At 39.7% G+C, this 21,513-nt stretch overlaps 1 protein-coding gene across 6 annotated transcripts in view; it reads left to right on the top strand.

Moving 5' to 3' along the window:
* Window positions 1-21,513, top strand: part of CADM1 (cell adhesion molecule 1) — a 334,650-nt gene that overhangs the window by 259,065 nt on the left and 54,072 nt on the right. For all 6 annotated transcript variants that reach the window (XM_007196548.2, XM_007196547.2, XM_007196545.2 and 3 more), the window contains exons 2-5: window positions 3,282-3,428; window positions 5,000-5,152; window positions 17,752-17,889; window positions 20,078-20,236. In XM_007196548.2, coding sequence (XP_007196610.2) covers window positions 3,282-3,428; window positions 5,000-5,152; window positions 17,752-17,889; window positions 20,078-20,236 — 597 coding nt within the window. The remainder of the gene's footprint in view (window positions 1-3,281; window positions 3,429-4,999; window positions 5,153-17,751; window positions 17,890-20,077; window positions 20,237-21,513) is intronic.

Genomic DNA, 21,513 nt, shown 5'->3' with positions numbered 1-21,513 from the left:
ATGTACAAACAAAAAAATCCCTCTGGTTCTGTTTTATTACTTTCCTTGCTTTAAATACAAAATCACAGTCAACTCCTCTGCTCCTGTCTCCTTTGCAAATGTTTTATAGCCTTAATATGAATATAGACAGAATATACTAGGGTTCTGAGTAAAGACTAAAATTAGAGTGGATGCTTATTTCCACAGAAACTATTCTATTAGAGCTTAATTGAATTGCACTTGGCTTTAAGTCCCAGCATCTGCAAGATGGTAGTCAGGATCTATAAAGCCAAAGGGATTAAGGCCTTTCACTGGGTAGCCTTTCCATGTGTTCCTTTTGTAAGCTGAAGATTCTTATTTGTGTTGCTAATAGACTTCCTTTAGGTAGAAGAAATCTCCTCCACAATCCAGGTAGACTGGTTTGATAGTCTAATCTCCTCAAGGCAAGTCCCATGTTTTGAGACAGAATAGCTTTTGAATCATGCAGTTTAATGTTTCCTTACTAGATTGGGTTACCCTGAGGAAATTGGGCATTGCCCTTTCTGGACAGACCTCCGCCAGGGCCAGCAAAACCACCTTGAAAAGCTTGCTCAATTGGCAGGAATTCCCTTTCCCTTGTTTTAGTCTCAGATCTGGGAATAAACTGCTCCCCCCAGCTGGGTTCTGAATTCTGTGTTTGTCACGGTGACCCACTGAGGAAAAAATAAGCATGACTTCGTCTCCTCTGATCACTCTTCCTCTTTGTTATTATTCTCTAACACTCTTCAGCCCACTAAGCTTTCACTGCTGGATTTACCTTTTCACTTGCTACAAGCCCTGTGGACCTCGTTCTCACACCCAGGTTACTTCCCTGGATCAGAGGTCTCAAGGTTGGGTTTCATTTTGCTCTGCTCCTCAAGCATCAAGAATTTTTGTTTATCTGTAGCTCTAATAATGTTTTCCTTATCCCTCTAGTTGCCTCTTTTCTAATCCTCTCCCGTAGGCTGGTCTATTTCTAGGTGGATTTGGCTTAAAGCCATCTTAGACGTCCCTTCTCACACTTCCCCGCTGTGTCCCGCCAAAAAAGGATCCTTCAGCAGAAATATGAGAGCAGGTGGAAATCCTCCATTTACTCAAATTGCATCTCTATTTATGCGGTCTCATTTTTTTTTTTAGATTAGTACTTATCTTTGACCTTTGTTTCTTAATGTGACAGGTTTTTTTTAGAGAGTGAATAAGCCACCCTGAGTTGATATATAATTACATAGAGAGCTCGTTGAGAGCAGGGACCGTGAGCTTTCATTCTTGTATCCATGCTACTCGCAACATGTACAGTTGCTTAGTTGGGATTTGACATCTAGAGAAGTGATGGTGGTGATGAAGATCACAGCTACCGTTTATTCAGTTTTACGAAAGGTAGCCACAGTGCTAAATGCTTTACATTGATTATCTTTCTTTTTTTTTTTCCTTTAAATTTGTTTATTTACGTATTTATTTTTGGCTGCATTGGGTCTCCGTTGCTGCGCGCGAGCTTTCTCTAGTTGTGGTGAGCGGGGGCTACTCTTCGTTGCGGAGCACGGGCTCTAGAGCACAGGCTCAGTAGTTGTGGCTCGCGGGCTCTAGAGCGCAGGCTCAGTAGTTGTGGCGCATGGGCTTAGTTACTCCGCAGCATGTGGGATCTTCCCGGATCAGGGTTCGAACTCGTGTCCCCTGCATTGGCAGGTGGATTCTTAACCACTGTGCCACCAGGGAAGTCCCTGATTATCTTTCTTAATCCTCCCAACAGCTCTGTGAGATAGCTTTTAATTACTATCCCCACTTTACAGATGAGGCATTGTCTCAGGGACTTTAAATAGTTTGCCTAAAATCTTACAGCTAAAAAGCAATCTCTCTTGTCCCCTCCCTGATGGACCGTTGTATCTATTGCCTATATTACACTTTTTGTTCTGTAAGTGGGAATTAGGGATCAGTTTTCACCAACATTGCAGCTTCTTAGAGGCTAGGACAATGTCTGCTAGATCCCCTGCTATGCCCGGTGCGGAATTGGACATTCAACAATTATTTCATCTTTTGCTTTTGAAGTCTCCTCTCCTCCTACCTGTGCTGTGGATCGTTTAGGACATTTATGAGGGGCCCTGGCTACTGTCACTTATCTTAGAAGTAACAAACTAGAGCAGATCTGGAGATAATCCAGATATCAGTGGATCTGAAAGCCTAGACTTTTTGACATGTTCTGTAAGAGATTTTCTAAATGGCTGGAAGGGGGTAGTCTGTAGAAGGGACGTGGCTCAGGACTGCCTGGAGCTTTGGGTGAGTCACGAAGATGTAGTTTCTGAGAACAGAGTAACAAAGTGAACTGTAAGGCTTCCCAGGATTTTACTGAGTTTCCAAAGGGTCACAGTCAGGTCCCCACCCCTACGCAATAAATAACGGAACTGCCTATACTTTGGGAATCTTGATATCCACTAACAAGGTGAGATTGTTTACTGAGCCCTCCCACCTACTTCTGTTAAGTGACCCCTTGAGTTTTCTGTGAGGTGACCAAATAGCTCAAGGGCATGTGAGCTGAGGTTGAGTACAGTCATTCCTTGGTATCCATGGGGGATTGGTTCCAGGACCCCCACGGACACCAAAAATCTCAGGATGCTCAAGGCCCTTCTATAAAATGTATACTTTAAGTCATCTCTAGATTACTTATAATACCCAATACAATGTAAATGTTATGTAAATAGTGGTAAAAACAATGTAAGCACTATGTAAATAGTTGCTGTCATGCAAATTCAAGTTTTGCTTTGGGGAACATTCTGGAATTTTTTTTTTTTTTTTTTAGTATTTTCTATCTGTGGTTGGTTGAATCTGCGGATGTCGAACTCGCAGATGAGCTTCTCTTCCTCATGACGGCCAATACTCTTACCTTTCCGTACCTCTCCAGCATACTACTTGGCTAGTAAAAACATTGGAGGCTGGAGCGTGGACATCACAACTTCTGACAGCACGTTGATTCCAGGCTTAGTTGTATTTTGCCCCTAGATCTAGCTCAGCTTAATCGACTCATTTTGTGGACTATGGAGAAAGGTGTGTGAGCTTACCAAATGTGGCTACTCCTGTCTATTTTCTTTTTTGGCCGTGCAGCTTGTGGGATGTTAGTTCCCCGACCAGGGCGTGAACCCGCTCCCTTGGCAGTGAAAGCTCGGAGTCCTAACCACTGGACCGTCAGGGAATTCCCATCATGTCTATTTTCTAATTCACTTCTTGTTTCTCATTTTAATTGATCCTATTAACCAAATTTTAATTGATGGAATTTTTTTCTCCTTTTTTTAAAGGTGATGGACAGAATTTGTTTACGAAAGACGTGACAGTGATCGAGGGAGAAGTTGCAACCATCAGCTGCCAGGTCAATAAGAGTGACGACTCTGTTATCCAACTACTGAATCCCAACAGACAGACCATTTATTTCAGGGACTTCCGGCGTAAGTTTCCATCTCTATAGCATTAGATGGCAACTTTTTTTCCTACATGTTGTCTTGATAAAGAGGTTGCCAAGGCCTCCTTTTTTTTCTTTTTTTTTCTTTTTAATTTAATGTGAGATGCTTAAAGTTTAATCAGTTCTTCAGAGGGAAGAAGAGACATGCAATCATAATCTTCCTACTTAATAGAAACCTTGAATGGTCCTTTTTTAAAAGTAAGACAGTCTTCCTTTGCAATAGGAATTGATTGTAGTAATTCAAGGTGAATTGCTGTTGAGTCCCAAATACTTAGCTGACACAAACAACTCAAATAGGGTAAAGCAAGGAAAATATAGCATTCTCAAAGGTAATCTGTTTGGTTTGAAGACTGACGTTTCCTAGGCAATCTGTGCCTATAAAGACAAAACCAAATCTCCTGTCATCATAGCCTGTGGTAGATGGAGGTGCCCATGTGCTGAAATCCTTCCAAATGTAAGATCACAAAAGCCAGTAATCGAAACTTAATTGTATATCATAGCAATGGTTCAAATGGGTGTCAGGGTTTGGCAAGAGCAAGAATCAGGTCTCTCGAAAAACAGTGATTTGAGAGCATTGGTGCCTAACCAAAGCGGGTGTCAGGTATGTCGCCTCCTGCCCACTTGTCCCCATTCCCCCCAACACCTCAGAACATTCATGACCTGTGGAAAGAGTTATAAACCTAAGGAACATTAAGAGGACTATGGAGGGTAAAAGGAGAGAAGCCAGCTTCTCATTGTTAGAATGCATTTTTGTCATTAGTATATACTGATCTAGCCTTTGCCAAATTAATATAAGGATTTTAAAAGTGAATATTAGAAATCAATAAAAAGCCCACATACATTACTTTTGGGATGACTCTGACTTCCTACTTTATACCTAATCAGTTTCATCCCCGTGGAGCTGAATGCAGTTAGAAAATGGGGTCAGGTCTAAGGCCCCTGTAGGCCCCAGGCCATGGACTTTTGGCAGTGTCACCTCAAACCACATCAAATGCAAAGTTGCATCAGAGTTAAATTGGATTGTTTTGCTATAAAGTTGTTTTTTTTTTAATGATTTTCATTTTGCTTTTGAAATTACTAATAATGCTTTTTTAAAATTTTCTCTCATAATATTAGAACCTCTATTTCTTTTAAGGCCTCAGATTTTTAGAGACAATTTAAAAGCCTGTAGGTTCTACTCACTGAAATTTCAGTGCCAAAGGGGGCTCATTGCCTGCCCTTTCCTCCTGTTCTCATTCTGCCTGTCTCCAATAGAAGATCTGAAACAATTTATGAATAAGTGCTCAAAACTGACAGCAAGGGATACACAGACACACACACCCATGTGTGTGAGTTTCCTTTTGGGGCAGGGATATATATGTGTCTACAAGCAGTTATTGCAGAAGCCCTAACTAGGAACTCAAGAAGCACAAAGAAGTACCCACCAGGTGCAGAAAGACTTAATCCGTGTGTCTGCTCTGTAGCTGCCTTTCTAGTCACCTGCCTTTTGCCTCCCCTCGGGAAGGCAAATAGACTGTCGTCTTTCTCACAACACTAACTCTGTGTTTTGTTTTCCAGCTTTGAAGGACAGCAGGTTCCAGCTGCTGAATTTTTCAAGCAGTGAACTCAGAGTGTCGTTGACAAATGTCTCAATTTCTGATGAAGGAAGATACTTCTGCCAGCTCTACACTGACCCCCCTCAGGAAAGTTACACCACCATCACTGTCCTGGGTAAGCAACGCACCAGGGCTTGTCCTGGGCAACGAGGGGATGGCACTTACTGCCAGATGGCTTCCAGCAGCTAGGAAAAGGTTAACAGTAAATTTTACTGTTTTAGGAAGACTCACCGCCCATCTTGCTGAATTTTAAAAATAGCCTATTTTACCAAACACTCTAAGGAATGGCAATCAGCAGGCTTTCTAGATTTCACCTGCTCTTGGGTTTCAACCCTCAAGCTTCAGAAGCAAAGATCAAGAGAATTTAGAGCCCTCAAATGAATCACTCACCACATGTAATGTCGTTGCTTCTAACTACCAGGACTTTTTTTTTTACCTTCTGTGCAGTAGAGGGGGAAACAGGCTACTGCATCTGCACCCTGTGGCAGAGCTCTGATATGAAATCCACTTAATGATTTTTCCTTCTGAGTTACATCTCGTTTAATATTGTTGATCTCCTTTTCTTCGGCTTGACTTATTGCCTCATTTATTGCTCCCACTCAAGATTATGCTGTAAAAATCATACCCCATGAACACATACTTTGCCACAAATTGCAACCATTAGGTGTCAAAGAATGTGTAAAAGAATGTAAAAGAATGAAGAGCTTCTAGGGAGAGAAGGCTGATAATAAGCAAGGACTGTGGATTGGCTGCTGGGTACACCTCTACCTCTAGCGGGTTAAGTATCTTCACGTACGATGGCTAGATTGCGACTTTCAGCAGAATCCCGGTAGCCAGGTTTCCATGTGTATGTTTTGATAGAGTCAGCAGATATTCCTGTGGTGAAGGTGGTCTGAACTAGTCACCTTTTAGACAAACATATACTCCAGTGCCTAACACCAGCCAATTTGGATTTTTGAAACTGAGTTTTCAAGGACCTACACTATAGCGTGAGGCAAGATCTCTGATTTACACCTTCGGAAAGATGATGAATCAAAGCCTATTTGAGGCGGCAGACTGCAGCTTTTCAGTGTAATGATATGAAGATTAAACTGGAAAGATAAATATGAAGGATGTTTTTGCTTAGTGTGTGTGAACATATATGTATTTATGGGTGTATGTATTGATCTGCTGCCTCATTACTTTATTTAAACACAGCTGTAATAGGGAACATTTTTTTAATTCATTAAACTAAAACATATCCCTAATGCTTACATATATGTTATTGATAAGAGGAACACGATTTTAGACAGTCAGGTTTCATGTCTGGCCATGTTGCTTCTGCTGTGGTCTGTGTTTGGTGATGTGTACATGTTTATCTCTAATTGCGCCTCTGATCCCTATTAGATCTGCAGAAATAGTAAGTGTGGAAGGTTTGGCTGGGATGACTGTTTTGGAATTTGGCAGATGTACTGAAAGTTTTCTGGAGAAGTCTTTGAAACACTGTTTGCTTGTTGGAGTAAGTCATCAGCTGCATAAACTTCAAATAGGCCATCTTCCCACTGACCCACCATTGTTTATGGTGTGTCCACGAAAGTGACGGCAATTAGATGGAATATACTTAACGGCATTTTGCGTTTTCAGAATGTTTCGCTACATATACCTTTAAGTATGAATGTCTTTATTTCAAAGAAAGAGATGATAATAATAGAGGTTAGCCGTCTTGCCCAGGTTACAAAGCACGTGGTGAGAATCAAGAATCTTAGACTTCGAAACAGACCTTACTCTTCTGCTTCAGAACCTCTGGGTCTTCTGGTCTAGGTTGTTTTCAACAAAATTCTGAAGGCTGCTGTTTCAAGATTTTCTCCCTGAAGGTGCACATCTTCTGTTTGCAGGAGTGTATCTGGTCTTTGACAAGCAGTTACTGCCTGTCAGTTTTCAGTGTTTGGTACATTTGTTCTCAGACCCACTAGACTGGGCCAGTTGGACTGAATACACCCAGCACTAGTCTTTTGAGAAGCATTATGCCTGTAATCCTTTTGGAGGTCTGATTGTTCTAGAAATAATAGGTTCCTTGCTTGTATTGTATAGAAACATTAACTTAAATATACTTGAAAGGAATACTGGTAGATGCTCTTTTTGCAGATATTATGCATTCATTTAATATTCCTTCCACTGAATTTATTCTAGGATTCCTTGACAGAGTCAAATTGTTGTCATCAGTGCTTGAGTCTTTCATATTCCAAAATCTGACAATTTCCACTGATACTCCTATATTCAAAGCTTCCTCCTAAGGTTTAGAGTTTTCAGATATTATAATGAATGAAGAATGATCTATTAGCATCGTCTTCGTTTCTGTCTGTGGTCCTCTGAAAAGGACCCCATGTGTACTTACACAGCTGTCAAACTTCTTGATCGGATGAAGATGCTCATTTTAGTGCATGCATCTTTATTTGTTGTTTGAAGCATTCAGCAAAAATTTCAGCATAATTATAAGACATAGAGATGGGTATTTGTTAGTTACTATTATGTTTATTATCTTATCCATGTAAAAACTGAAAACTCCCCTATGATACTTTGCATGCATTTGGGTGCCTTTTAGGATATTCATTCACTCCTTCCACTTGTGATGAGTTTGTTTCTTTCTCCAGATCATACTGCTGTTCGTGAGAGAGAGAATAGGCTGCTTTAACATTAGTGTAGTTACTGAAAATAGTAGCTAATATTATTACAGTCCTGTCCCTCTAAGATCAGTGTTCACTCTTAAGATTCCAGGAGCAGGAGAACCTAATTATTTTAAAGGATCTTAGAGTGAGATTCCACATACCCATCAGCTTTAGGTCTCCTCTTTTGTTGTAATTAACGTGACTCATCTTGATATTCCTGATTTTTTTTAACGTTGTAGGCGTAATGTTTATAATTAGCACTCTTACAGATGTGAGGTTAGCTAAGAAGAACGTCAACATTTCTTTGCTATTTTCTACTATTTCCCTCTACGTGACTTTTATCCAGGTTTCCATCTCTATGCACCTCCTTAGATATATCTTTGGTTATTTTCATTAATGGCTGCAGGCAGTTTTCACTCAATGCGTCTGTTTCGTGGACCATGTATAAGTGTATTCTCTGGTTAGTAGCAGTTCTAATTCATTTTTTTCTTATAGATGGATTTTGATACCTTACTAACCACTTTCGTATTTGAGTAGACATTATGAAGTTAAAGGGAAAAACGGGAGAATGAATAGACCAAAATAAACTTCAAGATTTTCTTGTCCTACCCCCTTTCTTTTCAGAAAGATAGACTTAAATCACTTCATTTATATCTTCTGTAGCTCTCTTGCTTTAAAAAAAAATCTGAGAGAAGTTAACTTTATAACTGATATCAGTGAACCATTATGACTCACATTTTATTTTATATTTGTAAACCAAACAACTCCTACTACATTTGACTCTTTCTTCTTCTAAGCTTTGTAAAGATCAGTAATACTGGTCACAATCTTGAGAAAACTGTTTATGGACTTGGAAAAAGTCATTCAGCCATTTCTCAGGATGTTCTTCTCAACAATAAACAAGTCCTTTATTTTTCTACACTGGTCATATTTTCCACCACTTTTGAAGTTTTCCACATGTCTACCTTGGCTGTCAAGTTACAGGTGATGTCGGCTCTCCAGGAGGAGCTAGCATTAGTACAGGAATCACTAGGAAGGATTAGGGAAGTGTAGATTATATCTGCTGCAGTAGAGGAGGTATTAACATGGATAAAACCAAGGAACAGGTAACCTAGGTAAGGACCTATTTGCTGCCATTCACACTCTCAACCCCCAAACAAAATCTAAGAGACATTGGTAAATTTTCCTCTGGCCTAATTTATACATACCACTTGCCATTTCCTTACTTTGAACTAGCAGACATTATTGATAGTGTGAAAAGAACACGCCATCATCCTTATGACCTTCTCCATCTGATGGAGAGAATTAAGTACTTCCTCTACTAAGAAATACCACTGAAGGTGAATTGCTAGTGGAGGTGAGAAGAAGCCTATGAGGAGGAGAGAGAGCTCTCCAGTATCTTCAGACTCAACACGAAAAAGGAGAGGATGAAGGAAAGATACCCAGGAACACGCAGAAAACTAATATCTGACAAAGACTATGTTTGAGCCTTAATGCCGTCAAGACCTGACAATTGATATTTGCTGGAACCTTTTAACAACTCCTGGATCTGTTCCCATCAGGAAGATTCCCAGGTTACCACAGAATGACCATCAAAGTGTTTCTCCCAAAGTTATCCATGCATACTGAAATCTGCTGTATCCCATCCTGTAGTATTTTCCAAGGAAGAGAGCTTTGTGTATTACACAGTATCTTTAGCTATTTGCCCTCTTTGTCTCATCCGAAGAGAACCCCTTCTGTGAGTATCCCATACTCAATTTGAGTTTCCTTAAATTGAGTAGTACCCCATCAATTACATTACTCAATTACATTTCTCGTTGAAAATCATTGCACATGTCAATATCAGAAATTATTTTCATCACTCCGTTTTTATTTCTGCCTGGACCTTGAAAATAATTAATACTGTTTGACTTTCAGCCCTACATTTGTTGGGAGGACATTCCTAGCTCTTTTACTCCTTAGTTATTCCCTTTTTATCTAAGCCTCTTCTTCTGTTCCTCATAGCTCACCAAGATCTTATTTTCTTTAGGCTTGGACAATCTTTTCCTCTGACATTTGCTCTAACAAAAGCATTTTTTTCAATATTCCTATTATACGGCACGCAGAATTTAGTAGTATTTGTTGGACGTAAACATCTAGTCTCTCTGTGTACCCCATATCAGCTATCTAGGTACACGTAATGAAAATCTTTAACCTACCTGATTGTCATCTAGGAAGGATAAACTGCGTTGAGGAAATAGCTAGCCAAAGTCATCCCATTTACTTTTTTTTTTTTTTTGTTTGTTTTGAAATTTCATGTAATGTCTGAAACATTTATATTAACATATTTCCATACATATTTCCATACAAATACAAATATAAGATTTTTAGAAATTTCATGTAATGTCTGAAACATTTATATTAACATATTTCCATACAAATAACCCAATGAAAGTTTAGTATTAGTTGTTTTGTTTGTTTTTTTATACTGCAGGTTCTTATTAGGCATCAGTTTTATACACATCAGTGTATACATGTCAATCCCAATCGCCCAATTCAGCACACCACCATCCCCACCTCACCGCAGTTTTCCCCCCTTGGTGTCCATATGTCCATTCTCTACATCTGTGTCTCAACTTCTGCCCTGCAAACTGGCTCATCTGTACCATTTTTCTAGGTTCCACATACATGCATTAATATAAGATATTTGTTTTTCTCTTTCTGACTTACTTCACTCTGTATGACAGTCTCTAGATCCATCCACGTCTCAACAAATGACTCAATTTCGTTCCTTTTTATGGCTAAGTAATATTCCATTGTATATATGTACCACAACTTCTTTATCCATTCGTCTGTTGATGGGCATTTAGGTTGCTTCCATGACCTGGCTATTGTAAATAGTGCTGCAATGAACATTCGGGTGCATGTGTCCTTTTGAATTACGGTTTTCTCTGGGTATATGCCCAGTAGTGGGATTGCTAGGTCATATGGTAATTCTATTTTTAGTTTTTTAAGGAACCTCCATATTGTTCTCCATAGTGGCTGTATCAATTTACATTCCCACCAACAGTGCAAGAGGGTTCCCTTTTCTCCACACCCTCTCCAGCATTTGTTGTTTGTAGATTTTCTGATGATGCCCATTCTAACAGGAGTGAGGTGATACCTCATTGTAGTTTTGATTTGCATTTCTCTAATAATTAGTGATGTTGAGCATCTTTTCATGTGCTTCGTGGCCGTCTGTATGTCTTCTTTGGAGAAATGTCTATTTAGGTCTTCTGCCCATTTTTGGATTGGAGTGTTTGTTTCTTTGATATTGAGCTGAATGAGCTGTTTATATATTTTGGAGATTAATCCTTTGTCAGTTGCTTCATTTGCAAATATTTTCTCCCATTCTGAGGGTTGTCTTTTTGTCTTGTTTATGGTTTCCTTTGCTGTGCAAAAGCTTCGAAGTTTCATTAGGTCCCACTTGTTTATTTTTGTTTTTATTTCCATTACTCTAGGAGGTGGATCAAAAAAGATCTTGCCGTGATTTATGTCAAAGAGTGTTCTTCCTATGTTTTCCTCTAAGAGTTTTATAGTGTCCAGTCTTATATTTAGGTCTCTAATCCATTTTGAGTTTATTTTTGTGTATGGTGTTAGGGAGTATTCTAATTTCATTCTTTTACATGTAGCTGTCCAGTTTTCCCAGCACCACTTATTGAAGGGACTGTCTTTTCTCCATTGTATATCTTTGCCTCCTTTGTCATAGATTAGTTGACCATAGGTGCGTGGGTTAATCTCTGGGCTTTCTATCTTGTTCCATTGATCTATGTTTCTGTTTTTGTGCCAGTACCATATTGTCTTGATTACTGTAGCTTTGTAGTATAGTCTGAAGTCAGGGAGTCTGATTCCTCCAGCTCCATTTTTTTGCTTCAAGACTGCTTTGGCTATTCGGGGTCTTTTGTGTCTCCATACAAATTTTAAGATGATTTGTTCTAGCTCCGTAAAAAATGCCATTGGTAATTTGATAGGGATTGCATGGAATCTGTAGATTGCTTTGGGTAGTATACTCATTTTCACAATGTTGATTCTTCCAATCCAAGAACATGGTATATCTCTCCATCTATTTGTATCATCTTTAATTTCTTTCATCAGTGTCTTATAGTTTTCTGCATACAGGTCTTTTGTCTCCCTAGGTAGGTTTATTCCTAGGTATTTTATTCTTTTTGTTGCAATGGTAAATGGGAGTGTTTCCATAATTTCTCTTTCAGATTTTTCATCATTAGTGTATAGGAATGCAAGAGATTTCTGTGCATTAATTTTGTAACCTGCAACTTTACCATATTCATTAATTAGCTCTAGCAGTTTTCTGGTGGCAGTTTTAGGATTCTCTATGTATAGTGTCATGTCATCCGCAAACAGTGACAGTTTTACTTCTTCTTTTCCAATTTGTATTCCTTTTATTTCTTTTTCTTCTCTGATTGCCGTGGCTAGGACTTCCAGAACTATGTTGAATAATAGTGGTGAGAGTGGACATCCTTGTCTCGTTCCTGATCTTAGAGGAAATGCTTTCAGTTTTTCACCATTGAGAATGATGTTTGCTGTGGGTTTGTCATATATGGCCTTTATTATGTTGAGGTAGGTTCCCTCTATGCCCACTTTCTGGAGAGTTTTTATCAGAAATGGGTGTTGAATTTTGTCAAAAGCTTTTTCTGCATCTATTGAGATGATCATATGGTTTTTATTCTTCAATTTGTTAATATGGTGTATCACATTGATTGATTTGCGTATATTGAAGAATCCTTGCATCCCTGGGATAAATCCCACTTGATCGTGGTGTATGATCCTTTTAATGTGTTGTTGGATTCTGTTTGCTAGTATTTTGTTGAGGATTTTTGCATCTATATTCATCAGTGATATTGGTCTGTAATTTTCTTTTTTTGTAGTGTCTTTGTCTGGTTTTGGTATCAGGGTGATGGTGGCCTCATAGAATGAGTTTGGGAGTGTTCCTTCTTTTGCAATTTTTTGGAAGAGTTTGAGAAGGATGGGTGTTAGCTCTTCTCTAAATGTTTGATAGAATTCACCTGTGAAGCCATGTGGTCCTGGACTTTTGTTTGTTGGAAGATTTTTAATCACAGTTTCAATTTCATTACTTGTGATTGGTCTGTTCATATTTTCTGTTTCTTCCTGATTCAGTCTTGGAAGGTTATACCTTTCTAAGAATTTGTCCATTTCTTCCAGGTTGTCCATTTTATTGGCATAAAGTTGCTTGTAGTAGTCTCTTAGGATGTTTTGTATTTCTGCGGTGTCTGTTGTAACTTCCCCTTTTTCGTTTCTGATTTTATTGATTTGAGTCCTCTCCCTCTTTTTCTTGATGAGTCTGGCTAATGGCTTATCAATTTTGTTTATCTTCTCAAAGAACCAACTTTTAGTTTTATTGATCTTTGCTATTGTTTTCTTTGTTTCTATTTCATTTATTTCTGCTCTGGTCTTTATGATTTCTTTCCTTCTGCTACCTTTGGGTTTTGTTTGTTCTTCTTTCTCTAGTTTCTTTAGGTGTAAGGTTAGATTGTTTACTTGAGATTTTTCTTGTTTCTTTAGGTAGGCTTGTATAGCTATAAACTTCCCTCTTAGAACCGCTTTTGCTGCATCCCATAGGTTTTGGGTCGTCGTGTTTTCATTGTCATTTGTCTCTAGGTATTTTTTTATTTCCTGTTTGATTTCTTCAGTGATCTCTTGGTTATTTAGTAACGTATTGTTTAGCCTCCATGTGTTTGTCTTTTTTACGTTTTTTTCCCTGTAATTCATTTCTAATCTCATAGTGTTGTGGTCAGAAAAGATGCTTGATATGATTTCAATTTTCTTAAATTTACTGAGGCTTGATTTGTGACCCAAGATGTGATCTATCCTGGAGAATGTTCTGTGCGCACTTGAGAAGAACGTGTAATCTGCCGTTTTGGGATGGAATGTCCTATATATATCAATTAAATCTGTCTGGTCTATTGTGTCATTTAAAGCTTCTGTTTCCTTATTTATTTTCATTTTGGATGATCTGTCCATTGGTGTAAGTGAGGTGTTAAAGTCCCCCACTATTATTGTGTTACTGTCGATTTCCTCTTTTATAGCTGTTAGCAGTTGCCTTATGTATTGAGGTGCTCCTATGTTGGGTGCATATATATTTATAATTGTTATATCTTCTTCTTGGATTGATCCCTGGATCATTATGTAGTGTCCTTCCTTGTCTCTTGTAACATTCTTTATTTTAAAGTCTATTTTATCTGATATGAGTATAGCTACTCCAGCTTTCTTTTGATTTCCATTTGCATGGAATATCTTTTTCCATCCCCTCACTTTCAGGCTGTATGTGTCCCTAGGTCTGAAGTGGGTCTCTTGTAGACAGCATATATATGGGTCTTGTTTTTGTATCCATTCAGCCAGTCTATGTCTTTTGGTTGGGGCATTTAATCCATTCACATTTAAGGTAATTATCGATATGTATGTTCCTATGACCATTTTCTTAATTGTTTTGGGTTTGTTTTTGTAGGTCCTTTTCTTCTCTTGTGTTTCCCACTTAGAGAAGTTCCTTTAGCATTTGTTGTAGAGCTGGTTTGGTGGTGCTGAATTCTCTTAGCTTTTGCTTGTCTGTAAAGCTTTTGATTTCTGCATCAAATCTGAATGAGATCCTTGCCGGGTAGAGTAATCTTGGTTGTAGGTTCTTCCCTTTCATCACTTTAAGTATATCATGCCACTCCCTTCTGGCTTGTAGAGTTTCTGCTGAAAAATCAGCTGTTAACCTTATGGGAGTTCCCTTGTATGTTATTTGTCGTTTTTCCCTTGCTGCTTTCAGTAATTTTTCTTTGTCTTTAATTTTTGCCACTTTGATTACTATGTGTCTCGGCGTGTTTCTCCTTGGGTTTATTCTGTATGGGACTATCTGCGCTTCCTGGACTTGGGTGGCTATTTCCTTTCCCATGTTAGGGAAGTTTTCGACTATAATCTCTTCAAATATTTTCTCTGGTCCTTTCTCTCTCTCTTCTCCTTCTGGGACCCCTATAATGCGAATGTTGTTGCGTTTAATGTTGTCCCAGAGGTCTCTTAGGCTGTCTTCATTTCTTTTCATTCTTTTTTCTTTAGTCTGTTCTGCAGCAGTGAATTCCACCATTCTGTCTTCCAGGTCACTTATCTGTTCTTCTGCCTCAGTTATTCTGCTATTGATTCCTTCTAGTGTAGTTTTCATTTCAGTTATTGTATTGGTCATCTCTGTTTGTTTGTTCTTTAATTCTTCTAGGTCTTTGTTAATCATTTCTTGCATCTTCTCAATCTTTGCCTCCATTCTTATTCCGAGGTCCTGGATCATCTTCACTATCATTATTCTGAATTCTTTTTCTGGAAGGTTGCCTATCTCCACTTCATTTAGTTGTTTTTCTGGGGTTTTTTCTTGTTCCTTCATCTGGTACATAGCCCTCTGCCTTTTCATCTTCTCTGTCTTTCTGTAACTGTGGTTTTTGGACCACAGGCTGCAGGATTGTAGTTTTTCTTGCTTCTGTTGTCTGCCCTCTGGTGGTTGAGGCTATCTAAGAGGCTTGATGGGAGGCTCTGGTGGTGGGTAGAGCTGACTGTTGCTGTGGCGGTCAGAGCTCAGTAAAACCTTAATCCACTTGACTGTTGATGGGTGGGGCTGGGTTCCCTCCCTGTTGGTTGTTTTGCCTGAGGCAACCCAACACTGGAGCCTACCCGTGCTCTTTGGTGGGGTTAATGGCAGACTCTGGGAGGGCTCACGCCAAGGAGAACTTCCCAGGACGTCTGCTGCCAGTGTCCTTATCCCCATGGTGAAACAGAGCCTCCACTTGCCTCGGCAGGAGACCCCCCAACACCAGCAGGTACGTCTGGTTCAGTCTCCCCCAGGGTCACTGCTCCTTCCCCTGGGTCCCGATGCACACATTACTTTGTGTGTGCCCTCCAAGAGTGGGGTCTCTGTTTCCCCCAGTCCTGTCACAGTCCTGCAATCAATTCCCACTAGACTTCAAAGTCTGATTCTCTAGGAATTCCTCCTCCCGTTGCCGGACCCCCAGGTTGGGAAGCCTGACGTGGGGCTCAGAACCTTCACTCCAGTGGGTGGACTTCTGTGGTATAAGTGTTCGCCAGTCTGTGAGTCACCCACCCAGCAGTTATGGGATTTGATTTTACTCTGATTGCGCCCCTCCTACCGTCTCACTGTGGCTTCTCCTCTGTCCTTGGACATGGGGTATCCTCCTTGGTGAAGTCCAGGGTCTTTCTGTCAATGATTGTCCAGCAGCCAGTTGTGATTCTGGAGCTCTCGCAAGAGGGAGTGAGTGCACGTCCTTCTACTCCGCCATCTTGGTTAATCTCCGCAGCAATATTTTTTGGATCCGTCTCAATTCTGGAAGCTGGAAGGCCCAAGATCAAGGTGCTGACTGATTCAGCTCCTGGTGATAACCCTCTTACTGGCTTGCAAGCGGCTGCCTTCTTGCTGTGTCTTTACATGGTGAACATCCCATTTACTTTTATACCTGCCTTTCTGTCTCTTAAAATGTTGGCAGATGTGCAACTCCAAACTGGATGTTAGACTATCTCTCTTTATGCTTATTTTTTCTTAAAATGTAAACTAGGGTAGTTCTTTGCCATGTTTTGCCATTGGGGACACATCACTTTAGCAACACGTCCAGTTGAGCAACTGTGTTAGCTTCCTGTTATACAGGGAACAAAGAAGAGGCCTGCTTTTGCTCTAATAGTTACACTCTGCCTACCAACTATCTTGCTGAGAATCATAAACAACAAATCATTTTCCTTTTCCTTTTCCATAATTCTCTATAGAAATTTTCAACTGCTTCAATTCAGTGTAAAAGTCTTCCTGTGGGTAGAATTTTCACATTGGACTAGAACAGTTGGAAATCTCAAATACATGGTTTAATCCCATAATTTATTGAAGCAGTATCAGAGATTTATTATTCAACTTGATCATCAGGATGGCATGTTTATACATATTTAATTTCTTGTTTCTCTTCTGAGTCAAGAAACTTATTAATCATAAGTCTTAGAACCGTCTTTGCTTATTCATGGTGGTCAGGACATATATTCTTAGATTCAGTCTGCTGAATTCAGTATTCTTACTGATTTTTATTTCAAGAAGCTCAGTCTTGACGTAAGGTTGCACTTATATGAAGTTTCATTGTCAACTCAGTTTCCGAAAAGATAACATGCTTTCTTTATCAACCACCATCATTACTCTTTATTTGATATTCAGCATTTTAGCCCCCAAATATTTTATTCTAATCATTTTATTACATATATGTTTAATATGCTTAGAGAAGAGTGGTTTTAATTCTGAGGTAGAAATCTAACCTACAAACACTCAATAGTCTTTTTCACCTTTGGTTTCCAAAATTTGTAGCTTTAGATTTCAGAATATAGAAAATCATTACAAATTAACTGGCATTTCCTATATTACTACATCTTCATAGCTAAAGGATTTTATTACTACGCCATCCATCAGAGGTCAAGATCATATTCTAGATCTCTATACATAATTTGAATTGAATGGAAGTGGCTCTGAAGCACAGTTTTTCTGTGTATGTTTATGGGGAGTGATTCTTTTACGGGACTCCATGTTTTTGATCTTTGCTGGTTGACTTTGGAATCTTTCATATGAAGATTGAAATCCAAGGGTTGAGTTTAAGGAGAAATATTCCTCTCAGAGATTTCCAGATAAGGAGGGTAATGTCAATAGTGTGTACTCCTCTTGTTTTTATATCTACTTTCTGGTCAATTTTCTAATGACCGATTGATAGCAAATCTAGTATCTATATTTTTATAACTTGGTCACTGATAACTTAGGAGTGGAAGACTGGTCATTTTATCAGATAACTTTAGGACAGATTCTAAAGTAAGGGATTTTACATAACTCACTTTGTTTGATAATGACTTTGTCTTTCTTCTGTTTCCTCCAGTGGTAGTTTGTTTTAAATTCCCATCAGGAATGTCTATTATTTATCTCCTTTTTTGGAGAGCAATGGTCCTAGTTTGTAATGAATAGAAGAATATGCCCAGAAATAGCTTCTGTGTTTAAAAAGCACACATGTTTAATTTGTAGTCCCACCACGTAATCTGATGATCGATATCCAGAAAGACACTGCGGTGGAAGGTGAGGAGATTGAAGTCAACTGCACTGCCATGGCCAGCAAACCAGCCACGACCATCAGGTGGTTCAAAGGGAACAAGGAGCTCAAAGGTAAGATGCGAATTGCCTGGTACTGAGGTAGCCAGTCCACACTCGATCCCAGCAGGAGTACACCTTTGTGGACGTTAAAGACAAATGCAAAACACACCCCTGAACAAAAATGCTCATTTATATTGGGTTGGCCAAAAAGTCCGTTCTGTTATAAGCAAAAATGAAAGACACATTTTTCATTTTCACCAAGAACTTTTATCAAACAACGTATTTCTTCACCGACCGAACTTTTTGGCCAACCTAACATATGGTTTGCAATCAGTTACTAAGTGTGTCTGAGCCCAAGGCGTAACGGCATTTTACTGTTCTAATTCATATCTTCATTCTGTTGTTTGAGGGTTCATGGTGGTATGTGCTGCTAGATGTTTACTCAGAGGCTCAGAGAGAACCAGACCTGTACACTAGAACTCGCTAGAGCAGTTAGAATCACTGAGGTATCCCCTGAGCTCAGGCTGGCCATGTCTGTACCCTTAGTTCTCCTTGCTTTTCCCCTGTGACTCAGGGTGGGTCAGGACCCCAGGTTCTTGTGTTACACCTTGAAAAAAATGTATAGCAGTCCTGGCCATGGTGAATACCAAGTCATTCTGACATCTATTGGGCTATCGGTTGTTTTGACAACGTGCTTTCCTGCAAGGGTGCTTGTGCTAAGCAGCTGAAAATCTATCTTCATAGCGAACTTGCAGGCACCACCCTTCTTGAGAAATCTGTGATTCAGTTGCCCGTGTCAGCAGCCTATTCTTCTGCAACGTTTCTGACTTTGTGCTGGCAGCACTGGCAACTTTTTTAACCCTGCTCCTATTGTCTCTCCCTCAGTACCAGGCCATCCAGATTTGATTCCTGGATCCTTGGACACCTGCCCTCTTAGCCACTGCATCGGCTGAAGGATACAGCCTAGCCCCTATTTTTGACTCTCTTTTGCCAGTTATCCTAAGTTCCTCATGCATGTCTGCATTCCGATTCCTTTATTTGCAAAAGGTTGCCTTGCAAGTAGTACCCAGGACAGAGGACTCAGGGCCTGAACTCCTCTGATCATTTGACAGAAATGCTTGCTGTGTGCCTCAGTTTCCTCTAAAATTGGGGATATTAATATTTACTACATACCTTGTGTGATTCTTACGAAGATGAAGTGAGTGAATATTTGTAAAGCATGGGGCTAGTGTCTGGGCCAAGGTAAGTGCTCTGTATGTGCTTGTTAAATAAATAAATAGTTCCAGGAAGAAAAGAAAGTCCTTTTAGAAAGAGGATATAAAAATCTATATCTAGAAACAGAAAAATCTATATATAATGGCTTAAGTTTCAAAAAGCTTGCTCTGTTTTAATCTCCTATTTGCTAGGTATGGTTTTGGAAGGAAGGAGTTTCTCATTTCCCCTCTGCTTTTCTGTCTAAGTGAATTGAGCCATTAAATGTGTACCAATAAGTACAAAACATTAAAAGAAAGTTAATGGTACGCCATGTCCCAGGGAGCGCTGAGTTCAGGAAAGGGGCCTCCTTGGCCTATTCATCCCATCCGGAAGCCTCCTCCCCCCTTTGCTGGGTGTTCTTGGACGTGGCTCCCTTCTGGCCTGAAGCCTATATCTTACTTTGCTCTACCCACTGCCACTGCATTTTTTTGTGTTCTTCCAAAAGCCTCCGAGTTTAAACATTTCAATTCCAATTTCATTTCATTGTAGTTGCTTTCCCTGTTGATGGTTGCTGATGGGGGTGGGCAAAGGGGGTTGTTTATATCTTTACTCCTGATTGAATTACTTAAGGGATTTGGATGACGTCCTGGCATTTTTAAACCGCATGACAGCCTAGTAGATGTGTTAAGTTCAGATGGTTGTAGGGGGAAAAAGCACTTCTCTTTTCTTCCTCCCTAATGCCTTGAGCAAGCAGTCAAATGTCAAAATGGGTCAACTTTCAGCTGCTTTTTTTGTGGGAAAATTTAAGACAGAAGAAACATATATTTACATAAAAATAATAAATAGTATGTGGAGTTGATTTTATCTTAAATACTATCCTACAAGGCTGAAAAGTAGGAAATTATCATTTTGTCAGTTATCAACCCCCCAGATTACCCTTATCTGGAGTGACTTCCATTATGTTTATTAAAATAGTAATGTTGGGGCAGAGGGAGGGAGGGAGGGGAAGATATTTAAGAAAAGAGGGAGATTCACTCAGCTCTGGTTTCTTGGTATGTCCCCCCAGGCAAATCGGAGGTGGAGGAGTGGTCAGACATGTACACTGTGACCAGTCAGCTGATGCTGAAGGTGCACAAGGAGGATGACGGGGTCCCGGTGATCTGTCAGGTGGAGCATCCTGCCGTCACTGGAAACTTGCAGACCCAGCGGTATCTAGAAGTACAGTGTGAGTACCTGCCTTAGCCCTTTCTGGCTGCTGTGACAAACTACCACAGGCTGGTGGCTTATAAACCACAGAAATCTACTGCTCACGCTTCTGGAGACTGGGAAGTCCAAGGTCAGGGTACCAGCATGGTCAAGTTCCAGTGAGATCCCTCTTCCCGGTTCATGGCTGGCGCCTTCTCACTGTGTCCTTACATGGTGGAAGGGGCTAGAGATCTCTTTGCAGCCTCTTTTATAAGGGCACTAATCCCAGGCATGAGGGTTTCACCCTCCTGACCTAACCACCTCCCAAAGACCCCACCTCCTAATGCCATCACATTGGGGATCAGCATTTCAACGTATAAATTTTTTTTGGGTGGGGGGGCACAAACACTCAAACCATAACATTACCCAAGTATTTTATCCTGAGGGTATAGAGTAGCAGTTTTTTAAAAATACTTCAGAAGCCACTTATTGAATACATATGTTTTTATATAGTTTAGGTAGAATTTTTATCTTGTTGTCTTGGTAGAAAAATAATCAAAGGATTATTTTACTGAAACACTGCCATATTATAGAGTGCCAGTGAGGATTTTGAAAATACTACATTTAACCCAAATGTAAAACTCGAAAATGATTCCATCTGCTCTAGCGCATGACTTAATTAATTAAATTTTGTGAATATTGACTGTAATCATTTCTATGCCAACTTCAAAATCTAGGGTAATTCCAGCCGCCCCCCCCCCGCCCCTGGCTTTATTAACCCCATCATAAGTGCTGAATTTTTTTATAGAAGGGATTTTATTCCCACTGAACATCGGCATCTTGTTTTAGATTGCAAGTTCTCTTCTATTTTAGCTTAAATGATAGCAATGAGTTTAAAAGTGGAACTCTTTGGGATGAGTGCTGCCGTCTTGATGGCTTCATCAGTAAAAGCTGGCTCATGGTGAGTGAGGTTTCTCCTCACTGTGCCCTATGGACTAAAGATGCTCTCCTCATCTTCTCCTCTGGGCTCTCCTACTTGTGGAAAAAATGTCTGTTTTCTGCACAAAATTATCCTTGCACCAAAGTTGTGGCTGAGTAGCCAGCTTCTCAGTTTTGATCAAAAGACTTCTGTAACTTGACCTCTGCAAAATTCCAGGTGGCATTTGAGTGTGCCTAGTGAAAATGTTACAAGAGTTTGATTGGATGTCAATGATTGGGCATCAGATAAAGGAAAAGCATTACTCTCTGTGAATTATTCTATTAATTTTCTAGGGCTGCCATAGCAGATTACCACAAATTGAATGGCTTAATAAACAA

This window comes from Balaenoptera acutorostrata, chromosome 9, assembly GCF_949987535.1.
Source record: "Balaenoptera acutorostrata chromosome 9, mBalAcu1.1, whole genome shotgun sequence".
Taxonomy (NCBI): domain Eukaryota; kingdom Metazoa; phylum Chordata; class Mammalia; order Artiodactyla; family Balaenopteridae; genus Balaenoptera; species Balaenoptera acutorostrata.
Note: the sequence above shows the minus strand (reverse complement) of the source record. Positions and strands in the feature narration are given on the sequence as shown.